This window comes from Chanodichthys erythropterus, chromosome 1, assembly GCF_024489055.1.
Source record: "Chanodichthys erythropterus isolate Z2021 chromosome 1, ASM2448905v1, whole genome shotgun sequence".
Lineage (NCBI taxonomy): Eukaryota > Metazoa > Chordata > Actinopteri > Cypriniformes > Xenocyprididae > Chanodichthys > Chanodichthys erythropterus.
The window spans coordinates 25,986,404-26,010,567 of NC_090221.1; the positions used below are offsets into that span (position 1 = coordinate 25,986,404).

General features: G+C 37.1%; 1 protein-coding gene across 3 annotated transcripts in view; it reads left to right on the plus strand.

The window, feature by feature from the left end:
* The window catches only part of rps6kal (ribosomal protein S6 kinase a, like), a 54,138-nt gene that overhangs the window by 18,764 nt on the left and 11,210 nt on the right, over positions 1-24,164 (plus strand). For all 3 annotated transcript variants that reach the window (XM_067390877.1, XM_067390884.1, XM_067390892.1), the window contains 9 exons: positions 12,879-12,960; positions 13,053-13,133; positions 13,899-13,978; positions 15,567-15,673; positions 15,926-15,963; positions 18,796-18,938; positions 20,037-20,107; positions 23,500-23,588; positions 23,707-23,771. In XM_067390877.1, coding sequence (XP_067246978.1) covers positions 12,879-12,960; positions 13,053-13,133; positions 13,899-13,978; positions 15,567-15,673; positions 15,926-15,963; positions 18,796-18,938; positions 20,037-20,107; positions 23,500-23,588; positions 23,707-23,771 — 756 coding nt within the window. The remainder of the gene's footprint in view (positions 1-12,878; positions 12,961-13,052; positions 13,134-13,898; positions 13,979-15,566; positions 15,674-15,925; positions 15,964-18,795; positions 18,939-20,036; positions 20,108-23,499; positions 23,589-23,706; positions 23,772-24,164) is intronic.

Below are 24,164 nucleotides of genomic sequence, written 5' to 3' on the forward strand. Positions count from 1 at the left end.
CATTTGTATTTTAAAACCTTTATTTGAATATGGAAACATGTTATCTCATTCTAAAATATCCCTATGATTAAATCGCTGACAGAGACTTCTCCTCCATCAGCCAATCACTGTGGGCATAGTTAGTAAGTGTGTTGACATCATCCATAGCAACGAGGTCAACCCCGCCCTTACTCTTAGCTTAAGACTTTTCTCTATTTCTTAGTAAAAGTTGGTCTCAGCAGCTTTGCGAATAGGTTTTTAAGAGAAAACCCTTAGCTAAGAACTTTTACTGCTATTTAGGAGAACTCTTAGTGGTAAGATAAAATGTTTTGTGAATACAGTCCCAGAGCTATATTGTTTGGTTTTACTCATTGTGATGAATGTTTAAGGGAATTTGGCCTTTGTGTTTCCTCATGTTTACACTCCCGCAGAACAGGAAGTCTCGGCTGGACAATTTCATGTTCATGATCACCCTGGTATGCTAAAAAAATGTAAATATGAATGGGAATATACTTCAGAGATATTTTATTCATAAAATATTCTAGGCGTGCCAATAATTGTGGCCAAAGTGTTTTGGAGAAAAACATTTATTTCATAATCTGATTTTCCCCCCACTTTCAATTCTTTTCCTTCAATGAAATGTTAGATTTTTGCTAATTTTATGAATTAAAGATCAAAAGGATAAACAATTCAGATTTATTTTTACAGTCATTTTTGATCATATTTACCAAGGGTGCCAATAATTCTGACCACCACTGTAAGCGCTTTTTCTGTTTGAATGAAAGTCAGCACTGGGCAACTCTGGCCCTTGAGGTCCACTGTCCTGCAGAATTCAACTCCAACCTTAACCAGTCACACCTGCCTGGGATTTTCTAGTAATCCTCAAGACCTTGATTAACTGGTTCTGGTATGTTTATTCAGGATTGGAGCTGTCCTACGGAGTTGCCCCACCCCTGGTCTAAGCATTTCTGCTTTAGATGAACAGGTGGAGGAATAGTCCTGCCTTTTGTGCACTTTGCCTGAGAAGTGCTATTTGTGTCACATGGAAAATCTCCCCATCAGATGCTCTGACAGATATATCATGTGCTGAGTGCTGACAGATACCTGTGCTGTTTAATACTAATGCGTTTGTGGAGTTTTCCTCAGTGTGTAACTTGCATTTCACATTTCTCCTTCTGTACATTTTAGAAGGTCATGGAAATATTTCCATTTTGCTGTCAGGAGTGGATGTGCCTTATGCAAGCAAGTTACTTTCTGCTAAACTTCACAGTTCAGTGAATGAGCTCCGTCGTTCTGACTAAAATATACATTTTGCTAAAATATTTGTTGTCAAACAATAAATGTGAAATATGTAGAATTTTAAACCTACAAGGTTAAGAGTAAGAGTATTGTTGTGATAGCAGTAACAGTTAAGTGACTGTTATAATAGGATAATCAAAATAGCCTAGTAGGCTATAATTAGTCTTCTCATTAGGCATTTGTTTTTATTTATTTTTATTTTTAGTTTAGTGAATCTAACTTCTGCTTTAATAAAAAAAAAACATTTTTATTTTTAGTTTTTAATGTTACAGTGTGACAATGTAATGTGATCTGAATTTTTTCGCACATATATGTATGGTGTGTATGTATGTATGTATGTATGTATATATATATATATATATATATATATATATATATATATATATATATATATATATATATATATATATATATATATATATATATATATATATATATATATATATATATATATATATATATATATATATATATATTAATTATAGCATAGACTACATGGTTACATTCACTATTATGAACATTATGAACATTGCTTGTAGGACAACATTGGGCAAGATATGAAATAAGATTTTTTTTTTTTCTAAAAACAAATGGAAAAAATTGAGCAAATACCGAGATATACTGCATATTGTCATTCAGCCAAAAAATACAGAGATATATATATATATATTTTTTTTGGCCATCTCACCTAGCCCTAAGTTCACCAAAAATGAAAATTCTATCATTAATTACTCACTTTCAAGTCATATTCGGAACACAAATAAAAATATTTTTAATGAGATCTGAGAGGTTTTTGACAATAAATTAAAAGTAATTAATGACAGAATTTATTTTTGGGTAAACTAACCCTTTAAAATAGCTTGAATGTAACTCTACATGCTTGCTTCATTTAGCATATGTGGATCCATTAATATGCAAATTAGAAGAAGAGGAAAATTGAATTATACAGGCTCGTCTACAAGTCGATGTATCAGAATGCATTTTATCACTCTCTACAACGTTGGACACATAATGGTAATTGATATGATTAGCCTTTGGCTTGAATATGTTATCAAACAGCTAATAATGTGTTACACAAACCATGTTCCCATTCACCATCTTAGAGTCAGGCAGCTGCCTTCTAAAAATCAGTATCCTTAGAAATGCTTTGAACAACATAGAACATCAGTGGGGAAAGGCATATAGTTTATCATAACATCGTAATATACATCATTTACATAGTTCACTGCCTATGTTGCAAAATGTACCTGATTTTTCATATCAACAGAAAAATACTCAGCAATGGTCCTGACTTATGAATTTGTACATGGTTGGTCTTAAATCATTATAAAATCACCACATAGACATATAAACAACATTAACATTTTTTTGTAAAACTCACTGACGCTATTCTCTCACTCCTGGACCATCAAAAATAGAAGGAAATCATACTGTAGAAAAGGGGTCAAAAAATTACTTGCAGCTACATCTTTTCATACGGCTTTATGTACAGGCAAGACCATGAATAATGCCTGTTTTCCTCATATTACTTTGCAATGTGTGAAAAGTAAAACCAGTCTGTACTCATGCTACTCTTAATACATTTACATTTCTACTTATTTCTACATTTATGAAAAATTTACCACAAACCACAATGCAGTGCACAAAAAAATTAACAAAAAAATTAGCCAAATTATCAAAACTACATCGATTCAAAAGATTGTAGCTGATCTACTATGCTTCACTAATTCAAAAATAAAAACAAGTGCTGTGAAAACAGACCACTTTATTCCTGATGTAATCAGTGGGAAAATTAATTAATCAGGTGGCTATCAAATGTGTGTATTCATTCATCTGGATAAGTTGGTCTTAATTATTAATATGCAAGACAAACTTAGACAATGCACTAAACATACTGAGAGAAGGAAATGGGAATACTATGATAGATTTCAGTCAGGCTTTTCAAGAAAAGAAATCGCTAATTTGGAAATAGACAGAACCATTAATAGACCGAACCGTAGTTCACTGACAAGCTACGCATCACGTTCATTATCGCAGATGAATCGCCTAAAGCGTAGCTTGTCAGTGAACTACGGCTCTGTCTATTAAATGCCGCTCCATTTGAAAGCAGGTGATGACGATTTAGCGGTAATCAGGGAACCGGCTTTACTGACGAAATGTGCGTGACAATCGCATGCGATATATCGCCCAGCCCTAGTGTGTGTATGTATATGTATATATATATATATATATATATATATATATATATATATATATATATATATATATATATATATATATGTATATATATATATATAATGACCCTGTATGTATATGTGCAGGGGTGACATTTGACTGTCGAGTTAGGGGGGGCAAGAATTTTTTTTTTTTTTTTTTGCAGGTAAACATCTTTTTGTACCTGCATTAGCAAATTATTCACAGGAGTTTTAAGCAAACAAGTTTAAGTTTGCATGTTCTTTTTTTTACTTATTTATTTAATAATTCACATAATTTTATTATCACGGGAAATGACGCGGACGATATCTGGAATCAGAGTTCATCATTTTGCGAGCAACTGGTGATAAAGAAAAATCTGACGTCGCAATATTGAAAATATTACGCTTTTAAACCATGAAGCCAAAGCAGTTGATATCACACAAACAATGAGCAAACTTTGCGTGAGAGTTATGCGGATGAAGTCTCACTATAGAACAGTAGCGGCTCCTTGGTATAGGTAGGGCAGATTATGGGTGTTAACGCTACACTCTAAAAACTGCTGGGTTAAATATGGACAAAACCAGGGATTGGGTTCTTTTTACCCAGCCATTTTTTTCAACCAATTTTGGATTTATTTTTTTAGCCAGCAATATATTAATATAGTAAAAGGCATGTTTTTGCTCACCCCCAAATAGGGGCAAATTTGTGGGGTATTTTAAGCTGAAACTTGACCAGACCAGAGACTTATATTACATCATGTGAAAGAGGGCATAATAGGTGCCTTTTAACCCAACCTGCTGGGTTTGTCCATATTTTACCCAGCTTGGGTTTTTTTAACCCAGCATTTTTTAGAGTGTAGTTTATTATAAACATTTTGCAAGCTTTATATTCTAATCGCTGAATACATCAGACATACTTTTGGCAGAATTCGAATGTCCTTGCATTATTCAGCCTGAGGGTGGTGCTCTAATGATGATTGACAGACTTTAGTACACACAACACACAAAATCTTAGAATTGTAGTATTTATTGCTTCCGAATTTTGTTTTAGAATATTGTTTTAGAATAGTTATGTAGGAATTCGAGACATGAGCACATTTAAATTAAAGGGTTTATACCCTCATTAATTTTATACGCTACTCCACATAGGAAGAACAGACATGCCAAACAGTTACTGACCTGATGCAGACACATATCTGAAGCAGACTGATATCGTCTTGGTCTGGAGCGGGGTGTACGTGAGGTGTGTTTAACGTGGAAATAAGCGGGGCAGCCAGAAATCTGCCACAATGGCTCTCTATGAGAGGGTGCTGCAATTCCATTTTTCACCACAGATTTACATAGGAAAGTTGTGTGGCGCTGTAGAGCTGGGATGGGGCTTCCCCGCTTAGTATTACTGTGGGTAGTATTACGACATGCCTGTCGAATCCATGCACTACAATTTAATATATCCAGCTCACTTTACGACTTAAAGTAGTCTAGAAAATCTGAAAATTATTTGTTGCAGAATGCTGAACACATTTATAATTTATTATTAATTCAGTGTACATAGGGGTAGGCCTATATTTTAGGATTAATATTTTGTTAAGGCTCTGCCCCACCTGCCCATACAGAGCCGCGGCTGGTACAGAAACTGAAAGTAAAAACCATAGACTGTGGTAAAAACTGAGCTTTTGGCATCTGTCGGCACATATCCTCTTAGAGACTATTCATTTATTTTCTTAATTAGGGCCCAAGCGAAAATTCGCGCAGGGCCCTCTTGTTCTTCTAAGGATTATTATTATTAGGGCCCAAGCGAAAATTCGCGCAGGGCCCTCTTGTTCTTCTAAGGATTATTAGGGCCCAAGCGAAAATTCGCGCAGGGCCCTCTTGTTCTTCTAAGGATTATTATTTTTAGGGCCCAAGCGAAAATTCGCGCAGGGCCCTCTTGTTCTTCTAAGGATTATTATTAGGGCCCAAGCGAAAATTCGCGCAGGGCCCTCTTGTTCTTCTAAGGATTATTAGGGCCCAAGCGAAAATTCGCGCAGGGCCCTCTTGTTCTTCTAAGGATTTTTTTTTTTTTTTTTTTTTTTTTTTTTCCGTCTTCCGGGGCTTTTTGGGGGCCTTAACATGCTCAAAAACTCTTGAAAATTGGCACACACATTGGAATCCGCGGCCATTAGGACGCCGGAGAGGCTGGTACCTGGGCGTGGCAGGGGGGCTCGACAGCGCCCCCTTGAAAAAAGTCTGAAAATTTGGTCCATATATTAAACATGCTTGCACGTATTAGTATGAAACTCGGTACACATATAGACCTCATCGGGCCGAACAACTTTCGCGCTCTAAGTTAATCGCCACGCCAACAGGAAGTCAGCTATTAAGGGTTGTTTGAAAAACGCATGCTCTGGAATTTGATATACTCCTCCTAGACGATTAATCCGATCGCCACCAAACTCGGTCAGCATGAAGTCAAGACACTGATGATTAAAAATTGCCAGGGGATTTTTGATATCTCGAACGGTTTGGCCGTGGCGAGGCAACGAATTTATGGCGAGAAAAAGGAAACAGGAAATGTGTTATAACGTCTTAATACATATATTGATCTTTATGAAACTTCACGAGTGTGTTCGTTATAGGAGTCTGATCACATGGATGTGACTATTGTGAGTCAAAGTTATAGCGCCACCAACTGGCAGCAGGAAGTGTATCACTTTTTGAAATGTTTTGAGATCACCCTCTTATTTTTACCTGATTTGCTTCAAACTTCATCAGTGTAATGTCAATACACAGCAGATGTAGACCTATGACAGGATTTTTGATATTTGAAATATTGTTGCCATGGCAACAGGTCAAACTGTAATAATATTCTTGAGTGTTTTTGAGGCTCTTAACATGCTTCAAATTGCATGAAACTCGACACACACATCAATATTGTCAACCAGTAGACATGGACAAAGCCATAGAAATGGGCGTGGTGGAGGGGCTCAGTAGCGCCACCCTTTGACAAAAGTGGGGGGGTTAGTTTTTCCTACAGTCACCAAACTCGGTACACATATTATTCTCATCAAGCCGGACAATTTTCTAATTTACATTCATTAGCTCCGACCAACAGGAAGTCAGCTATTTTGATTTGAATGTTAATTTTTTTGAAAAAACAGGCTATGAATTTTATACTACTACTCCTACAGGGTTTATCCAATTTACACCAAGCTTTTTTTAACTTGTTGCGAACACATTGAAGTTGTTTAATTGCAAACGGATTTTGGATATCTCAAACGGTTTGGCCGTGGCGAGGCAACGAATTTATGGCGAGAAAAGGGAAACAGGAAATGTGTTATAACTTCTGCATACATTGATTGATGTTTATGAAACTTCAGGAGTGTGTTGGTTGTAGTAGTCTGATCACATGGATGTAACTATTGTGAGTCAAAGTTATAGCGCCACCAAATGGCAGCAAGAAGTGTATCACTTTTAAAATGCTTTGAGATCACCCTCTTATTTTTACCTGATTTGCTTCAAACTTCATCAGTGTAATGTCAATACACAGCAGATGTAGACCTATGACAGGATTTTTGATATTTGAAATATTGTTGCCATGGCAACAGGTCAAACTGTAATAATATTCTTGAGTGTTTTTGAGGCTCTTAACATGCTTCAAATTGCATGAAACTCGACACACACATCAATATTGTCAACCAGTAGACATGGACAAAGCCATAGAAATGGGCGTGGTGGAGGGGCTCAGTAGCGCCACCTTTTGACAAAAGTGCGGGGGTTAGTTTTTCCTACAGTCACCAAACTCGGTACACATATTGTTCTCATCAAGCCGGACAATTTTCTAATTTACATTCATTAGCTCCGACCAACAGGAAGTCAGCTATTTTGGTTTGAATGTTAATTTTTTGAAAAAACAGGCTATGAATTTTATACTACTACTCCTACAGGGTTTATCCAATTTACACCAAGCTTTTTTTAACTTGTTGCTAACACATTGAAGTTGTTTAATTGCAAACGGATTTTGGATATCTCAAACGGTTTGGCTGTGGCGAGGCAACGAATTTATGGCAAGAAAAGGGAAACAAAGTGTTATAACTTCTGCATACATTAATTGATTTTGATGAAACTTTGGCTTAGTCTTCGTTGTACAAGGCTGATCACATGGATTTGACTATTGTGATTCAAAGTCATAGCGCCACCAACTGGAAGCAGAAAATGTGTCACTTTCAGCATACATTGAGATCACCCTCTTATTTTTACCTGATTTGCTTCAAAATTCATCAGAATAATGTTAAAACTTGGCACATGTAATCCTTTGAAAATGGGCAGGGAGGAGGGGCTCTATAACGGCACCTTGTAGTGCAGTAAATGTGGAGTGAATTTGACATAGTCCTTTGATGTTTAACCGTTTTAAGTGCCTATTGCCCGCTGTGCACAGTTGCCCTGAAGCCACCGGGGTGGCGGTGCCACCGGGCTTGGGCCCGCCATCGCTGCTCGCAGCTATATTTATTTATTTATTTATTTATTTTTTTCGTCTTCCGGGGCTTTTTGGGGGCCTTAACATGCTCAAAAACTCTTGAAAATTGGCACACACATTGGAATCTGCGGCCATTAGGACGCCTCAGAGGCTGGTATCCGGGCGTGGCAGGGGGGCTCGACAGCGCCCCCTTGAAAAAAGTCTGAAAATTTGGTCCATATATTAAACATGCTTGCACGTATTAGTATGAAACTCGGTACACATATAGACCTCATCGGGCCGAACAACTTTCGCGCTCTAAGTTAATCGCCACGCCAACAGGAAGTCAGCTATTAAGGGTTGTTTGAAAAACGCATGCTCTGGAATTTGATATACTCCTCCTAGACGATTAATCCGATCGCCACCAAACTCGGTCAGCATGAAGTCAAGACACTGATGATTAAAAATTGCCAGGGGATTTTTGATATCTCGAACGGTTTGGCCGTGGCGAGGCAACGAATTTATGGCGAGAAAAAGGAAACAGGAAATGTGTTATAACGTCTTAATACATATATTGATCTTTATGAAACTTCACGAGTGTGTTCGTTATAGGAGTCTGATCACATGGATGTGACTATTGTGAGTCAAAGTTATAGCGCCACCAACTGGCAGCAGGAAGTGTATCACTTTTTGAAATGTTTTGAGATCACCCTCTTATTTTTACCTGATTTGCTTCAAACTTCATCAGTGTAATGTCAATACACAGCAGATGTAGACCTATGACAGGATTTTTGATATTTGAAATATTGTTGCCATGGCAACAGGTCAAACTGTAATAATATTCTTGAGTGTTTTTGAGGCTCTTAACATGCTTCAAATTGCATGAAACTCGACACACACATCAATATTGTCAACCAGTAGACATGGACAAAGCCATAGAAATGGGCGTGGTGGAGGGGCTCAGTAGCGCCACCTTTTGACAAAAGTGGGGGTTAGTTTTTCCTACAGTCACCAAACTCGGTACACATATTATTCTCATCAAGCCAGACAATTTTCTAATTTACATTCATTAGCTCCGACCAACAGGAAGTCAGCTATTTTGGTTTGAATGTTAATTTTTTGAAAAAACAGGCTATGAATTTTATACTACTACTCCTACAGGGTTTATCCAATTTACACCAAGCTTTTTTTAACTTGTTGCGAACACATTGAAGTTGTTTAATTGCAAACGGATTTTGGATATCTCAAACGGTTTGGCCGTGGCGAGGCAACAAATTTATGGCGAGAAAAGGGAAACAGGAAATGTGTTATAACTTCTGCATACATTGATTGATGTTTATGAAACTTCAGGAGTGTGTTGGTTGTAGTAGTCTGATCACATGGATGTAACTATTGTGAGTCAAAGTTATAGCGCCACCAAATGGCAGCAAGAAGTGTATCACTTTTAAAATGCTTTGAGATCACCCTCTTATTTTTACCTGATTTGCTTCAAACTTCATCAGTGTAATGTCAATACACAGCAGATGTAGACCTATGACAGGATTTTTGATATTTGAAATATTGTTGCCATGGCAACAGGTCAAACTGTAATAATATTCTTGAGTGTTTTTGAGGCTCTTAACATGCTTCAAATTGCATGAAACTCGACACACACATCAATATTGTCAACCAGTAGACATGGACAAAGCCATAGAAATGGGCGTGGTGGAGGGGCTCAGTAGCGCCACCTTTTGACAAAGGTGGGGGTTAGTTTTTCCTACAGTCACCAAACTCGGTACACATATTATTCTCATCAAGCCGGACAATTTTCTAATTTACATTCATTAGCTCCGACCAACAGGAAGTCAGCTATTTTGGTTTGAATGTTAATTTTTTGAAAAAACAGGCTATGAATTTTATACTACTACTCCTACAGGGTTTATCCAATTTACACCAAGCTTTTTTTAACTTGTTGCTAACACATTGAAGTTGTTTAATTGCAAACGGATTTTGGATATCTCAAACGGTTTGGCCGTGGCGAGGCAACAAATTTATGGCAAGAAAAGGGAAACAAAGTGTTATAACTTCTGCATACATTAATTGATTTTGATGAAACTTTGGCTTAGTCTTCGTTGTACAAGGCTGATCACATGGATTTGACTATTGTGATTCAAAGTCATAGCGCCACCAACTGGAAGCAGAAAATGTGTCACTTTCAGCATACATTGAGATCACCCTCTTATTTTTACCTGATTTGCTTCAAAATTCATCAGAATAATGTTAAAACTTGGCACATGTAATCCTTTGAAAATGGGCAGGGAGGAGGGGCTCTATAGCGGCACCTTGTAGTGCAGTAAATGTGGAGTGAATTTGACATAGTCCTTTGATGTTTAACCGTTTTAAGTGCCTATTGCCCGCTGTGCACAGTTGCCCTGAAGCCACCGGGGTGGCGGTGCCACCGGGCTTGGGCCCGCCATCGCTGCTCGCAGCTATATTATTTGTCTTGTGGTCCATAGTGAGGAAAAAAAATGTAAAGTTATACGAAAATAAATTAGTTGTTTTTTTAAATGAGGAGTATTCAACTAATCTTTTATCCTCACTCACAGCGCGTTGGTTATGCGGTGATGCGCTATGATATTGTGGGGCAAATTAATTACAATATTATTTGAATAATAAAAGTAGCATAATAATAATAAGAATTTAATAGCCCTTCACAGTGGCGTCCTATATACGCCACTGTGAAGGGATAAATGGCGTTCGGGCACGGCATCAAAGCGATTAACGTTAACTGTTTTATCCAAATCCACATGCATGGACCGTCCAATGTTCAGTACTGCATGTCTCCTGTATCTGATGTTTCTCATGTGTTTTCAGAAACGTTTACTAGACGGTGGACTAGCTTTGACTCTTTGAATAGTGGCCGCGTTTTTTGTGACCACGGTCTTTCCGTGCTCACGGGCAAAGGACTCGGAGTAGGCTATCTTTGAAAGGCTCGCGCTCAACTGTGCGCGAGAAGGAGCGATGGAGCCGTAGCCTACCCGGGAAATTATAAACCGCTCCAAATTGTAGTGGATGAGCTGACGGCTCACATCGGGAAAAATTATGGAGGGGCTAATGCCGCCCATGTATATGTGTGTGTGTATATATATATATATATATGACCCTGTATGTGTGTATATATATTATATTATATATATATATATATATATATATATATATATATATATATATATATATATACATACAGGGTCATGGGCGGCCAAGGCTCATTGATGCATGTGGGAAGCGAAGGCTGGCCCATGTGGTCCGATCCAACAAACGAGCTACTGTAGCTTAAATTGCTCAAGAAATTAATGATGGTTCTGATAGAAAGTTGTCAGAATACACAGTGCATCACAGTTTGTTACGTATGGGGCTGCATAGCTGCAGACCAGTCAGGTTACCAATGCTGACCCCTGTCCACCGACGAAAGCACCAACAGTGGGCACGTGAGCATCAGAACTGGAACACGGAGCAACAGAAGAAGGTGGCCGATGAATCGTGTTTTCTTTTACATCACGTGGATGGCCGGGTTAGTGTGCGTTGCTTACCTGGGGAACACATTGCACCAGGATGCACTACGGGAACAAGGCAAGCCGGCAGAGGCAGTGTGATGCTTTGGGCAATGTTCTGCTGGGAAACCTTCGGTTCTGCCATCTATGTGGATGTTACTTTGACACGTACCACCTACCTAAGCATTGTTGCAGACCATGTACACCCTTTCATGGAAACGGTATTCCCTGGTGGCTGTGGCCTCTCTAGTAGGATAATGCACCCTGCCACAAAGCAAAAATGGTTCAGGAATGGTTTGAGGAGCACAACAATGAGTTTAAGGTGTTGACTTGGCCTCCAAATTCCCCAGATCTCATTCCAGTCGAGCATCTGTGGGATGTGCTGAACAAACAAGTCTGATGCATGGAGGCCCCACTTCGCAACTTACAGGACTTAAGGATCTGCTGCTAACATTGGTGCCACATACCACAGCACACCTTCAGGGGTCTAGTGGAGTCCATGCCTCGACGGGTCAGGGGCTAATATTAGGAAGGTGGTCATAATAGTAAATAGTAAAAAAAAATATATATTTACAAGGTAGATGTAAGCTAAATCTTAATAGGTCAGTGTACCCTTTCTTATTATTTTTTGTTAGTGACAAATTTGGGGAGAGGAAAATATTCCAAAACTTTCTGAAAAAAATACAATAAGAGAATTAACTGTACAATTACTAGAAATGTAACAATTGTAATTGAAATTTGTAACAATTCTGTAGAATGGCCCATTATTTTATATATAATATAAAATTATGGGCCATTCTACAGAATTGTTACCAAGTCAGACTTGTAAACGTCTTGGGGAAAAAAGTGTCTCTTTCCACAAATTTTGAAATGTATGCAAATTGTATAATATCCAAAGTACACATTTCTAGTGAATAGTGTGTGTGTGTGTGTGTGTGTGTGTGTGTGTACTGTATGAATGTATGTTTGGAACAACTCTTCAGCATCCATGGCTTCCCTGACTGTTCTCTTTGTGGAGTGCCCTGCACTTTTACTCCTTAATCATTTTGGTCTATAAATAAGTGATAAAACAGAGATTTGTGCATTACTATTTATTTGAAAATGCATTGAATAAATTCATTCCAGTGCAAATGTATGCACCAGACCAGAGATTTAACTGTATGCAGCATCACATTCTTAAATTATAACATTGTAAGATTTTCTTTCTTCAGTGGAACACTAAAAAAAGATGTCCCAGTGTGCTGCTGTCCGATGTGGTTTTGGACCCCTTTGACTTTTGTTCATTTTATCAATATATTCATTTTAAATTTCCAATATAATATTCCACAGTATAATCCCCCTTTTTTATTTTAGTGTGAAAACATAAATTTTTCCATTTTGTGAACAATCAAGTTCTGTGTCTGTGTAAACTGGAAAGTGATCTGTGAACTCTCCTGACCTCAGGTGTTTTTGGTGCGGAAGTTAATGGGTCCGGATGCCGGTCAGCTTTATGCAATGAAGGTGCTCAAAAAGGCATCTTTAAAAGGTCAGTGATTGTCTTTATTTGTGCGAGTTACACATTTCTGATATACTCACATTTATTCATCATTTGAATGTGTATGTTTGAATGTGTTGCAGTGAGGGACAGAGTTCGCACTAAAATGGAAAGAGATATTTTGGTGGAGGTCAATCATCCTTTCATTGTGAAGTTGCACTATGGTAAGGCTCAGATTATTTGTGTTAGATAGACCCTTTTAGTAATAGTTTTTGGGTTGTTTGCTCAACTCCCAACATGTTTGACAAGATGTAGCTTTGTTTCATTTAGTGTAGGGAGCAATTCTAATGTTGCAGACAATTTGCAATAAAAAAAAAATGAAATGTACTTGTTGGTAATTTTGTGTGGTTTTAGAGCCCAAAATCAGGATTTTAGGACAAACTTTTCTAAAGTATATTAAAAAAAAGCAGTAGACCAAACTTCATACTGAAAGTCCAAAGCTTTGTTGAGGTACAAGCCTTAATTTCAGCCTCACTTTGGTTTGGTCAGCCCTGTATGCCGCTCTGACCAATGATCATTTGAGCCAATTTCTGTGGGAGTAGTGGGGAAAAACAAATACTAAACATTCCAGATTGTATGCTTGGCATAAAAAGTTTCAGCTTATTTGTATGAATATTGTATTATAAACGTTATGGGTATGACACATCACTGAAGCCCAGTGACCTTTTTCAGAAAGCAGTGCTGTTTTGAAAGTGTGTGTATATGTGTAGTGAAAATAAACTGTAATTTACTTAAATCCCTTAAATGATATAACACTTCAATTAGTTCAATACAGTAAATATAGTCTTAAAGGAACCAGTTGAGAGAGTTCCTTTGATTTATTTATTTTTTTTCTTGGTGTGGCTGACATTTCCATGGAATTCCCCAGGATTGACATCTAGGTGTGATTGTCTGCTCCCTTTTGTTTATTTTTGTTTTTTTACTTGCAGCCTTTCAGACAGAAGGGAAACTCTATTTAATTTTGGATTTTCTCAGGGGTGGGGATGTATTTACTCGTTTATCCAAAGAGGTAAGCATCCTGTGATCTACTCTAACCATTTCTTTGTTCGATTTGTGATGTTGATGTTAACAGACTAACTCTTATAACTATTTTGTATTGTTATTTTTTACACAAAAAGTAACTGATTGTAATAATGCCCAAATGTCTTATAAAGGGAAATGTCCTCTGCCAAATCTTCACTTGTGTTCATTTGCAGAGCTTTAGGTTAAAAATGTGAGGCCTATTCTCAACCAGAGCAATGCAACCAGAAAATGACAGTAATTACAAATTTTGCACCAAAATTATACATAAGTGAATACAGAGTGAAATTCTTACATTCATCTACATGCTTGAATGCTGGACTCATTTGACTATATTTGACAAAATACACCTCTATTGTTAAACTGTACTCTACCACTTGGAAAAACTGATTCCCTTTTGCAGTCGGTGTGATGGGGTACATAGATGAGAACTTGTCGCAGTGAAAATTTGCATTCATTGTTAACAGGACTTTAGTCTGTATGCATTTCCAGCCCTTTGTGTGTTTCAAGTAATTTTTATATTTATTTGTTTGTCTATTTATTTATTGTACATTTTCTGTACTTTCTTAACTTTCATGTGCATAATCGGTAGAAAAATAAGATCACATGCTGAATGAAGAGGCAGAGTTTACTGTGGCTCTGATGTAGCATTTATATTAGGAAATGAGGTGTATTTTAATATAGCAGCTGAGTGGCATTTTATCTTTACACAGAAATGCTAGGTTTATCTAGCAACCATGCAACCAAATAATACATTAGCAATCTGAAAATGATGGCTTAATCAGATTGAAAAGCCTTTAAACACAGCAGTTGGTGATCAAATTATCTGGTCTAAAGAAAATAAGAAAAAACGCTTGAATCTGACTATTTTCTTAATCAGATTAAAAAATGGCTTTCTTGCACAGTGCCCTGATGTGTAGTTTACTTGCGAACGTTTGTATGTATTTCTTATGTATGTCTTACGAACTGGTTAGTGGAGTAGACTGAATATTTTCTAAAATAGCTCTTCTGACATATATATGTCGGCTTTCATTTAGATGTTACCTAGGCAAAAACAACAGTTATACTGATGGTAGCTCCAGTGACTGCTGAATGCAGTGACTGGGCTCTATGCATGCGATAAAGTTTTGTTCAGAATATGTAATGCACACGTAAATGAATATGTAAATCGGATTGCAACATTTTGGGTTCTTATAAACAGGACTTTCAGAATATGAAATTGGATTGGATTCATTTGGATTGAGGAAAATTAGTGAATGTGAACATGCCTAATGTGGAGGCAGCACAGAGCTGACTTTGCCAAACATGTGCACCCTTTTCAAATGCGGTTTTCAGCTGTATTTGGCAGTAAATACATTGTTTAAATAGAAAAAGTAATGTTAATTACATAAAATAACTCTGTAAATTCCTCAAGTAACACAGGGAAAATAATCCGATTGTATAGCATACAGTAATTGTTTACCCAACATTAATATCATGGCTTATGTCCATCTTTTTCTGTCGTTATGATGCTGTGTATTATATTCTTGTGTGTGTTTGATTTTGATGAGAGAGTAAATTTGTCCAGTTCTTACTAGGTTATGTTTACAGAGGAGGATGTGAAATTCTACCTTGCAGAGCTGGCCCTTGCATTGGATCATCTACACAACCTAGGCATTGTTTACAGAGACCTGAAGCCTGAAAAGTAAAGTATCCCCCTTCACCTCTTTGCATTTCTCTGTATTTAGAGTAGAAACCATACTCTCTCTCTTTCTGGCTTTTCACCTGCCCTCTCTTTTTGATCTTTTATTAAGTAAGGATGGATATATCTGACAGAACCAATGTGCAAGATTATAATCGAGAGGTTTTGAATTCTTCGTCTGATTTTGTTTGTTGACTCTTGTTTAGTTCATGTATTTTTGTATCTGTATTGGAGAAATGTGGTCTTAATTTTCAGCATTTTGCTTGATGAAGCTGGACATATCAAGTTAACAGGTACGTACCATTGTCCCCTTATTACATCACTTCCCTGCCTGTCGAACTTGTGCATGTAGAGGCAAATTTGTAGTGTTACATGTACTTTTAGCGTTTCATCCTGAATTAAGAATGATTTGAGTCATGTATGGTGTGTTTGATTCATAGTCAGATGGGGTTCTTTTCAAACTCGGCCGCTGGAGCACCGCCATCCTGCAGACTTAGAGGATTAGTTCACTTTCAGAATTAAAATTTCCTTATAATTTACTCACCCCCATGTCATCCAAAATGTTTATATCTTTCTTTCTTCAGTCGAAAATAAATTAATGTTTTTGCGAAAAACATTCCAGGATTTTTCTCCATATACACTGTTTCAAATTATTATGCATGTGACGTATCAGTAGAATTTCAGTACAATAATAAGAAAGGGCAGTGCAGACTCTTTCTGCTGAGGAGACTAAGGTCTTTTGGAGTGCAGGGAGAGCTACTGAAGACCTTTTTTGACTCTGTTGTGGCATCAGCCATATTCTATGGAGTGGTCTGCTGGGGTAGCAGCATTTCTACTGCAGACAGGAAGAGACTAGACAAGCTGATCAGGAAGGCCAGCTCAGTCCTGGGGATTCCCCTGGACACTGTACAAGAGGTGGGAGAAAGGAGGATGGTAGCAAAACTATCATCATTACTGCAGAACGCCTCCCATCCCCTGTATGAAACTGTTACTTCATTGAGCAGCTCCTTCAGTGACAGACTGTTACATCCTAAGTGTCTGAAGGAGCGATACAGAAGGTCTTTTCTCCCTGCTGCTATTAGACTGTACAATAAAAGCTGCTCCCAGTGAACCATTACCCAAAATACATACTGCTATTACTGTTCAATGGTGAAATAGTTACTGCTTTTACTGTTTTATTATTTAATAATACTACTGTGTGAAATATCTTTAATTCGCGCAATATTACTTGCAATATGTGCAATATCACTTGAAATATGTGCAATATTACCTGCAATATGTGCAATACCACCTGTGTGCAATATAACCTGCAATACGTACTTTCCCTCATCTGTATTTATATATTGTGTTGTGTATATATTTGTAATATTATAGTATGTCTTATTTGTTTATTCTTTTATATATTTGCACTTATCTTTTTATTTTCTGTTTCATGCTGCTGTAACAAAGAAATTTCCCCATTGTGGGACGAATAAAGGTTTATCTTATCTTATCTTATCTTATCTTAATAAACATTCAGATTTTAGTTTTTCTAAGAAAGTGTTTATTTATCCATGTCTTTTTAGATAACTTGTATCAATCTCAGACAAAATAGTTTGCCAGGTACTTAGGGAAATGGAAACCCTACTTAAAGATGTTGTTCCACATTATTAAGCAAGTCACAGTTCTCATGCAATATGGGGAGGAAGAAAGATCTTTCTGAAGATGAAAAGCATAAAATGGTGCAATGTTGTGAAAACTGAATGGAGATTATTGAACTATCATAATGTGAGTCATTTAGAGCACAGCAGAACTCGGTCAGATAAAGGCTTATTAAGGAAAGTTTCTGTCAAACAAGTTAATTGTATTAAAAGGGCAGCTATAAAAAAGCAAGCGTCGAACAGGTATTTGAAGCTGCTGGTGTCTCTGGAGTCTTGAGAACCTCTCCATGCAGTCTGGCAGTTGTGCGTAAAGATGCATTTCAGCCACCACTAACCAAACCTCACAAAGAGAATCATTTACAGTATGTTTGTTTTGCTTCAGAAAGATCTTTCCTCCTCCCCATATTACATGAGAACTGTGACTTGCTTAATAATGTGGAACAACATCTTTAAGTAGGGTTTCCATTTCCCTAAGTACCTGGCAAACTATTTTGTCTGAGATTGATACCAGTTATCTAAAAAAGACATGGATAAATAAACACTTTCTTAGAAAAACTAAAATCTGAATGTTTATTGTACTGAAATCCTACTGATATGTCACTTGCATAATAATTTGGAACACAGTGTAGTGGACTTCACTGGGGTACAACAGGTTGAGGTCCAAATTGCAGTTTCAGTGCAGCTTCAAAGGGCTCTACACGATCCCAGCCGAGGAATAAGGGTCTTGTCTAGCGAAATGATCGGTTAAAAAAAAAATATATATATTTATATACTTTTTAACCACAAACGCTCCTCTTGCACTAGCTCTGTGATGCACCACGCATTATGTAATTACATTAGAAAGGTCATGCGTGATGTAGGCGGGCGTACCGATCCACTGTCTACAAAGCAAACGTGCAAAGACTAAGTCAAACACCGCTTTACAAAAAAAGGTAAAACAACGATGTCGGACGATTTTGAAGTTGGAGGAGAAAATGAGATGGAGTTTTTCGCCCTACCGCGGTACTTCCGCCTATGTCAGGCATGACTTTTCCAAAGTGATTACATAATGCATGCCGCATCACAGAACTAGTGCAAGATGAGAATTTGTGGTTAAAAAGTATATACATTTTTTTTTTTTTTTTTTTTTTAGAAAATGACCTATCGTTTCTCTAGACAAGACCTGAGCTGGGATCGTGTTGAGCCCTTTGAAGCTGCACTGAAACTGCAATTTAGACCTTAAACCCATTGATATATGGAGAAAAATCCTGGAATGTTTTCCTCAAAAATCTTAATCTCTTTTTGACTGAAGAAAGAAAGACATAAACGTCTTGGGTGACATGGGGGTGAGTTAATTATCAGGAAATTTTCATTCTGAAGTGAACTAATCCTTTAACACCAATTTTCAAGGAAACTCTGCAGGAACGTGTCTCTCCAGGAGCAGAGTCTGCTTTAGCTTTGTGACTTAATGCAAATACGACTAATGTGCTGATGTGCCTTTTGCAGACTTTGGGCTCAGTAAAGAATCTGTAGATCAGGACAGAAAAGCATACTCTTTCTGTGGCACTGTGGAATATATGGCCCCTGAGGTGGTCAACAGGAGAGGTCACACACAGAGTGCTGATTGGTGGTCTCTCGGCGTCTTAATGGTAGGAGTTCATCACATCACGACCTTAATGACTAAATGAGAATGTGAAGTTATTATCTTGGGGATTAAAGGTTATTGGTTTGACGATAAAACACAATAACTATAAAATAAATATTTATTTTTTTTAGTAGTTTTTGAACATTTCCATCACATGTTAACAATACCGTGATAATATTGATAACTGTGATCATTTGGATCGTGATTATAGTGACCAAAATGATCATGGTTACGACATTTTCACACCTTTTCATCTCTATTATACACTGCCTGTCCAAAAAAGTTGCTGTTTGGATTTAAATAGGCAAATGATTAAGAGTCTATGATTGGATCATAATTGCAGTGATTTATTATGTTTCTAGCATGTTATATGTTTGGCAGCAGTTCCTCTAACCCCAATTGATGGAGTTTGTAGTTGTTCATTTCTTAAACAACCATGTAGGAAGACACATATTCCAGGATGACAATGTCAAGATTCATCTGCCTCAAATTGCCGCACCTCTGATTCCAGACCTTTTAAATTCTTAAAATTCTTAAAGTCTTTGGGATGTGCTGGAGTAGACTTTACAGAGTGCTTGACTCTTGCTGTCATTGATGCACCTCTTGATGGAAATAACATCACAACATTTATTTCCATCAAGAAGGTGCATCAATTTTTGGTAAAGATCTTGTACTGACAATGCAAGAGTCAAGCACTCTATAAAGTCTCTGTAAAGGCCTAGGATGATCCTGAAAATGTTTTATGGGCTGAAATGAAAATGGGTACATTTTGTTTCTAACTACTTGTTTCTCACTCAGAATAATAAAAAAAATCATTCTAGACCTATACGGTTGTAGAATCATAAGCCAAAACTTAAATATTACATTTCTGAGCCATTTTTCTAGAGTTGAATGTCTGGTAAGGTAGGGCTCAAGTCTTAGGGAGGCTGGTCTTTATGTTTTAACAAAAAACACTGAGACATTTGTGACATCTTTAGTGTGACATATGGCCTTGATATCTGTTCTACTGAGTGAATTGACTAAAAGAGAACATTTACCCCAAGTAATTGCGGCATGTTTGATAGTTGATTTTATTTATTTATTTATTTTTATTTTTTTCCAGTTTGAAATGCTGACCGGCACATTACCGTTCCAAGGAAAAGACAGGAATGAGACTATGAACATGATTCTCAAGTGAGTGTGGCTACTAAATCATGCCAGTGTGATGCTTAATTGGTCAAATTTCTTATAGAGATTGCTAATGTGTCGTCACCATGACGTATTCCCGGTGGTGAACGCAAAGCATTTTGGGAATCCGCGGCACAAACATACACACGCATACACAAGGCGCCAGACTTCTTTGCATGGAGGGAAGAACGCGGTGTTCAAGATGCCGTCTACCTGCTGTTTTATACAGTAACTTCAAGTCGCTGCAGCAGGCACAGGTCTTTTTTACAGATGGATGGGTCCAGGACCTGGATATTGTAAAAGTGGGGCAGAAAACTGTCGTCCGTTCAAATGTATGCTAATGTTTTAAGCACCACACTCCTCACTCTCTCATCTATCTGCATGCAGTCAGAATTCAACAAACCAGCGTGTGTGTGTGAGATTTTGGTTGGGTGACAGTTGTAGGTTACAGTTTGACAAGTTTACATTTTGACAAAAGCACAATGTTGTGTTTTATTGTGTGTACACAAATATAAGTAAACACTTTGCAGTTTGAAAGATGTCCTGTATGAACAAAATGACGGAGTATGTTTTTATGTTTCCACTGTTCGATCGCGACGCGCCCGCGCCTCTCTCTCTCTCTCTCACACACACACACAATGGTTTGTTGAATTCTGACTGCACGCAGATAGATGAGAGAGAGCGAGGAGTGTGTGCTAAAAACATTAGCATACCTTTGAAGGGAAGACCATTTTCTGCCCCACTTTTACAATCTCCAGGTTCTGGACCCATCCATCTGTAAACTTGGGCCTGTTGCAGCGACTTGAAGTTACTGAAAACTTCATGTGTGTATGCACTAACACTTACTATCATGTAGTTGTGTGTAAATATACATTTGTGTGTAAAATTATTTATATATATATATATATAATATATGGTGGCCATTTCCATAACACCAAAAAGGAGGACACTTTGCGGCATTTAGTGAATGATTGCATAGGACTCTGATGTACTCGCGACTACAATGTACTCGTAATACAATTTTGTCCATTATATCGATGGTGTCATGATACAGTGATTCTGAAAAAGAATTCATTGCCGGACAATTTGATGTAGACCTAGGGTGAATTGCCCTAATGTGGGACATTTTTTGCATTTCAGACTTCTGTGACATATTGCAATTTGTAGCCAAAACATTAAATTCACACACAATACCATTTTTAAAAACCCAGGATGTCTTCTAATCAAATCAAAAGAGAAAATGGAGATAACACATTCATAAAATAAATTATAGACATATTAGTGTTCTTAATGCAAGTCGTCTAAAAAAATCTGGTGCTTCCTAATGTGGGATAGTTGTGTGCCTAATGTGGGACACTGAAAATTCTATGATAAAAGGCCAACATCTGATGATGAAAATAAGAATAATGATAATAATGATGATAATAATGATAATAATAATAATAAAAGGTCTATGAAAAGGCCAAAGTCTATTATAAAAGGCCAAAATCATTTGATTCATGCAGAATAGTAAAAATCTTCTTAAGTTAGTAATTCTCTTCTTGGTTATGGATGGATTGATTGATAATTGAACATCATCAGAAAAATAATACAATATGATAGTTTTGATGCATTTATTGTAAAGACATTAGGGAACTATTTTCATAGGCTATGTTATGTTATATATAGAAAATAATTAAATGCACAGTCAGAATTCTTTACTGTTCTCTTCAACATATAGCTTAGGCTTATTTGAAGGCAAAATATAAAATCTTGCAACCCGCAAAAAATAAATTAAAAAAAGCCTTGAACATACTTTAGGCTGGATTTAACATTGAGTCAAAATTCATAAGAGTGCTGCGAACTGCATAAATGTTTATTTGGCCTAATGTTTTCTATTTCACTAAACAACAAACACACACAATCATTCTATTATTGCATAACAACACTAAAACACTGTAAATAACCATTTTTGTCCCACAAACCATGCCCCACCACACATTTTTGACTGACTAAAGTACTGTCCCACATTAGGCAATCATACTGTCCCACTTTTTGAAACCACATTTCCTAAAGTGGGACAGTAGGAAATTTGATAAAAATATAAAATATATAGCTTACACATACATTGTTATAGTATTTTTTGATGGACATACATTTCATAAGCACATTAGGCCAAAAGATATCATAATTTTTTTTGTTTAAAATTAATTTATACTCCTTAATGTCAAGTTTGTCAAAACTCTATGTCACTGACCTTTGGGTGGCTTTCACACAAGGTCCTTCCTTTTTGATGATTGCTACAGTCTCATATATGACTGGACATTTGAGAAGCTATGTGATTTTGATCACATGGCACCACAGCTTCAGATAACCTATAGTTTCACTGACATTCATGTATTTATGCGGGACCTACAAACACTAAACCTTAGGTGTCCCACATTAGGCAGTGTCCCACTTTAGGGCAATTCACCCTATGTGTAACAGAAGAGGCAAAAAGTGTTTGTTCACAGTATTTGTATTTATTTAAGACATTGTGATGTCTGTTTCAAAAAAGTCTTGCAAAGTGCACAGTGCCTGAAATCATACAATTTCTGGACTTCTGGAAATAACAGAAATACATATACAAAACGTGATGATATGACGTAGCCAGCCGGCTTGTTTACGTTTTTAACCTATCAGATATTTATTTGACACCGCTTTCAGACAATCGTTTGTTTGACCAGATCTTACGGCATTAAACGCTATGCTGCAGCGTCCTAATAAAGATTCTAGAGCGGGTTTTTTAGGCTGATTCAGCGCAACTCCAAAAGGAGGACAAATTAGTGTTTATGAAAGGGCTTAAAATCTCTCTCTCTCTCTAAAATAATATATAATATATATATATATATATATATATATATATATATATATATATAAAAAATATATGGGTGCTGGAAGTTGGGCAACAGTTTGACGGTTGACCAGTCGTGCTGCTCTTAAGGATCCAGTCCTTTGATTCCCTTAATTTTCTCGTCATATCTCGTCTTTGCATTAGGATTTAGTTTTAGGCGGTATGGTCCGACAATTTTTTCTTCAGCCCGCTGCATTTTGTAGGATTATATTCTGTTTATCACGCTAATTTTTAATTATTTTCATGCCAGAACACTAGCCTGCAATACCAGCCCATGTAAACTGGCCAAACATGCCCATAATTCTTTGCGTTCTGATGACGTTGCCACCCAGTTGGTCACATGTCTTAACGATCTCTATTGAGGCTGCCAGATAGAAAAATGTAATTGACTGGTAAACTGAATAACCTATAAGGAATACTTCGGTTTATTGTTTTAGTGGACATAACGACCATGCACATAAAATGCTTGTAATATTGTTACTTTTTTCTAATTTTTTTTTTTCTTTTTTCTGTTCCTGTACATCAGAGCTAAGCTCGGAATGCCACAGTTTTTAAGTTTGGAAGCACAAAGTCTTTTACGAATGCTCTTCAAAAGAAATCCATCAAATCGTTTAGGTAAGTCACCTCGGTTTCTGCTAACAGTTGACTAGAACATACTAGACCATGGGTTGTTGAATTTTAATGGAAACAAACTGTCACCTGTACGGTAATCATCATAACTGGTCTGTTGCAGGAGCAGGTCCTGACGGAGTGGAGGAGATCAAACGACACACATTTTTCTCCACCATTGATTGGAATGTAAGATTCAGTTAACCCACAGTAGCACACTACTCTTAGCCAAGTGCTAATTCTCCTTGGCTTGAGTGTGCTGGCCGGCCAGATGGTGTGCCAGATCAAGCTGTGTTTGATGATGTCTAATGATCACTTGATCACATCATTTATGTTTGTTTAGTGGTTACACATAAACAAAAGTATTAGGACACCTGATCATTACACTAAAAGGAACTAAAATGATGTCACATTCCAAATACATAGACACTGACACGTAGTTGGTCCCCCCTTTGCAGCTATAATGGCTTCCACTCATCTGGGAAGGTTGTCCACAAGATTTTGGAGTGTTTCTGTGGGAACATTCCTCCAGTAGAGCATTTGTGAGGTCAGTCAGTGATATTGGATAAGAAGGCCTGGCAC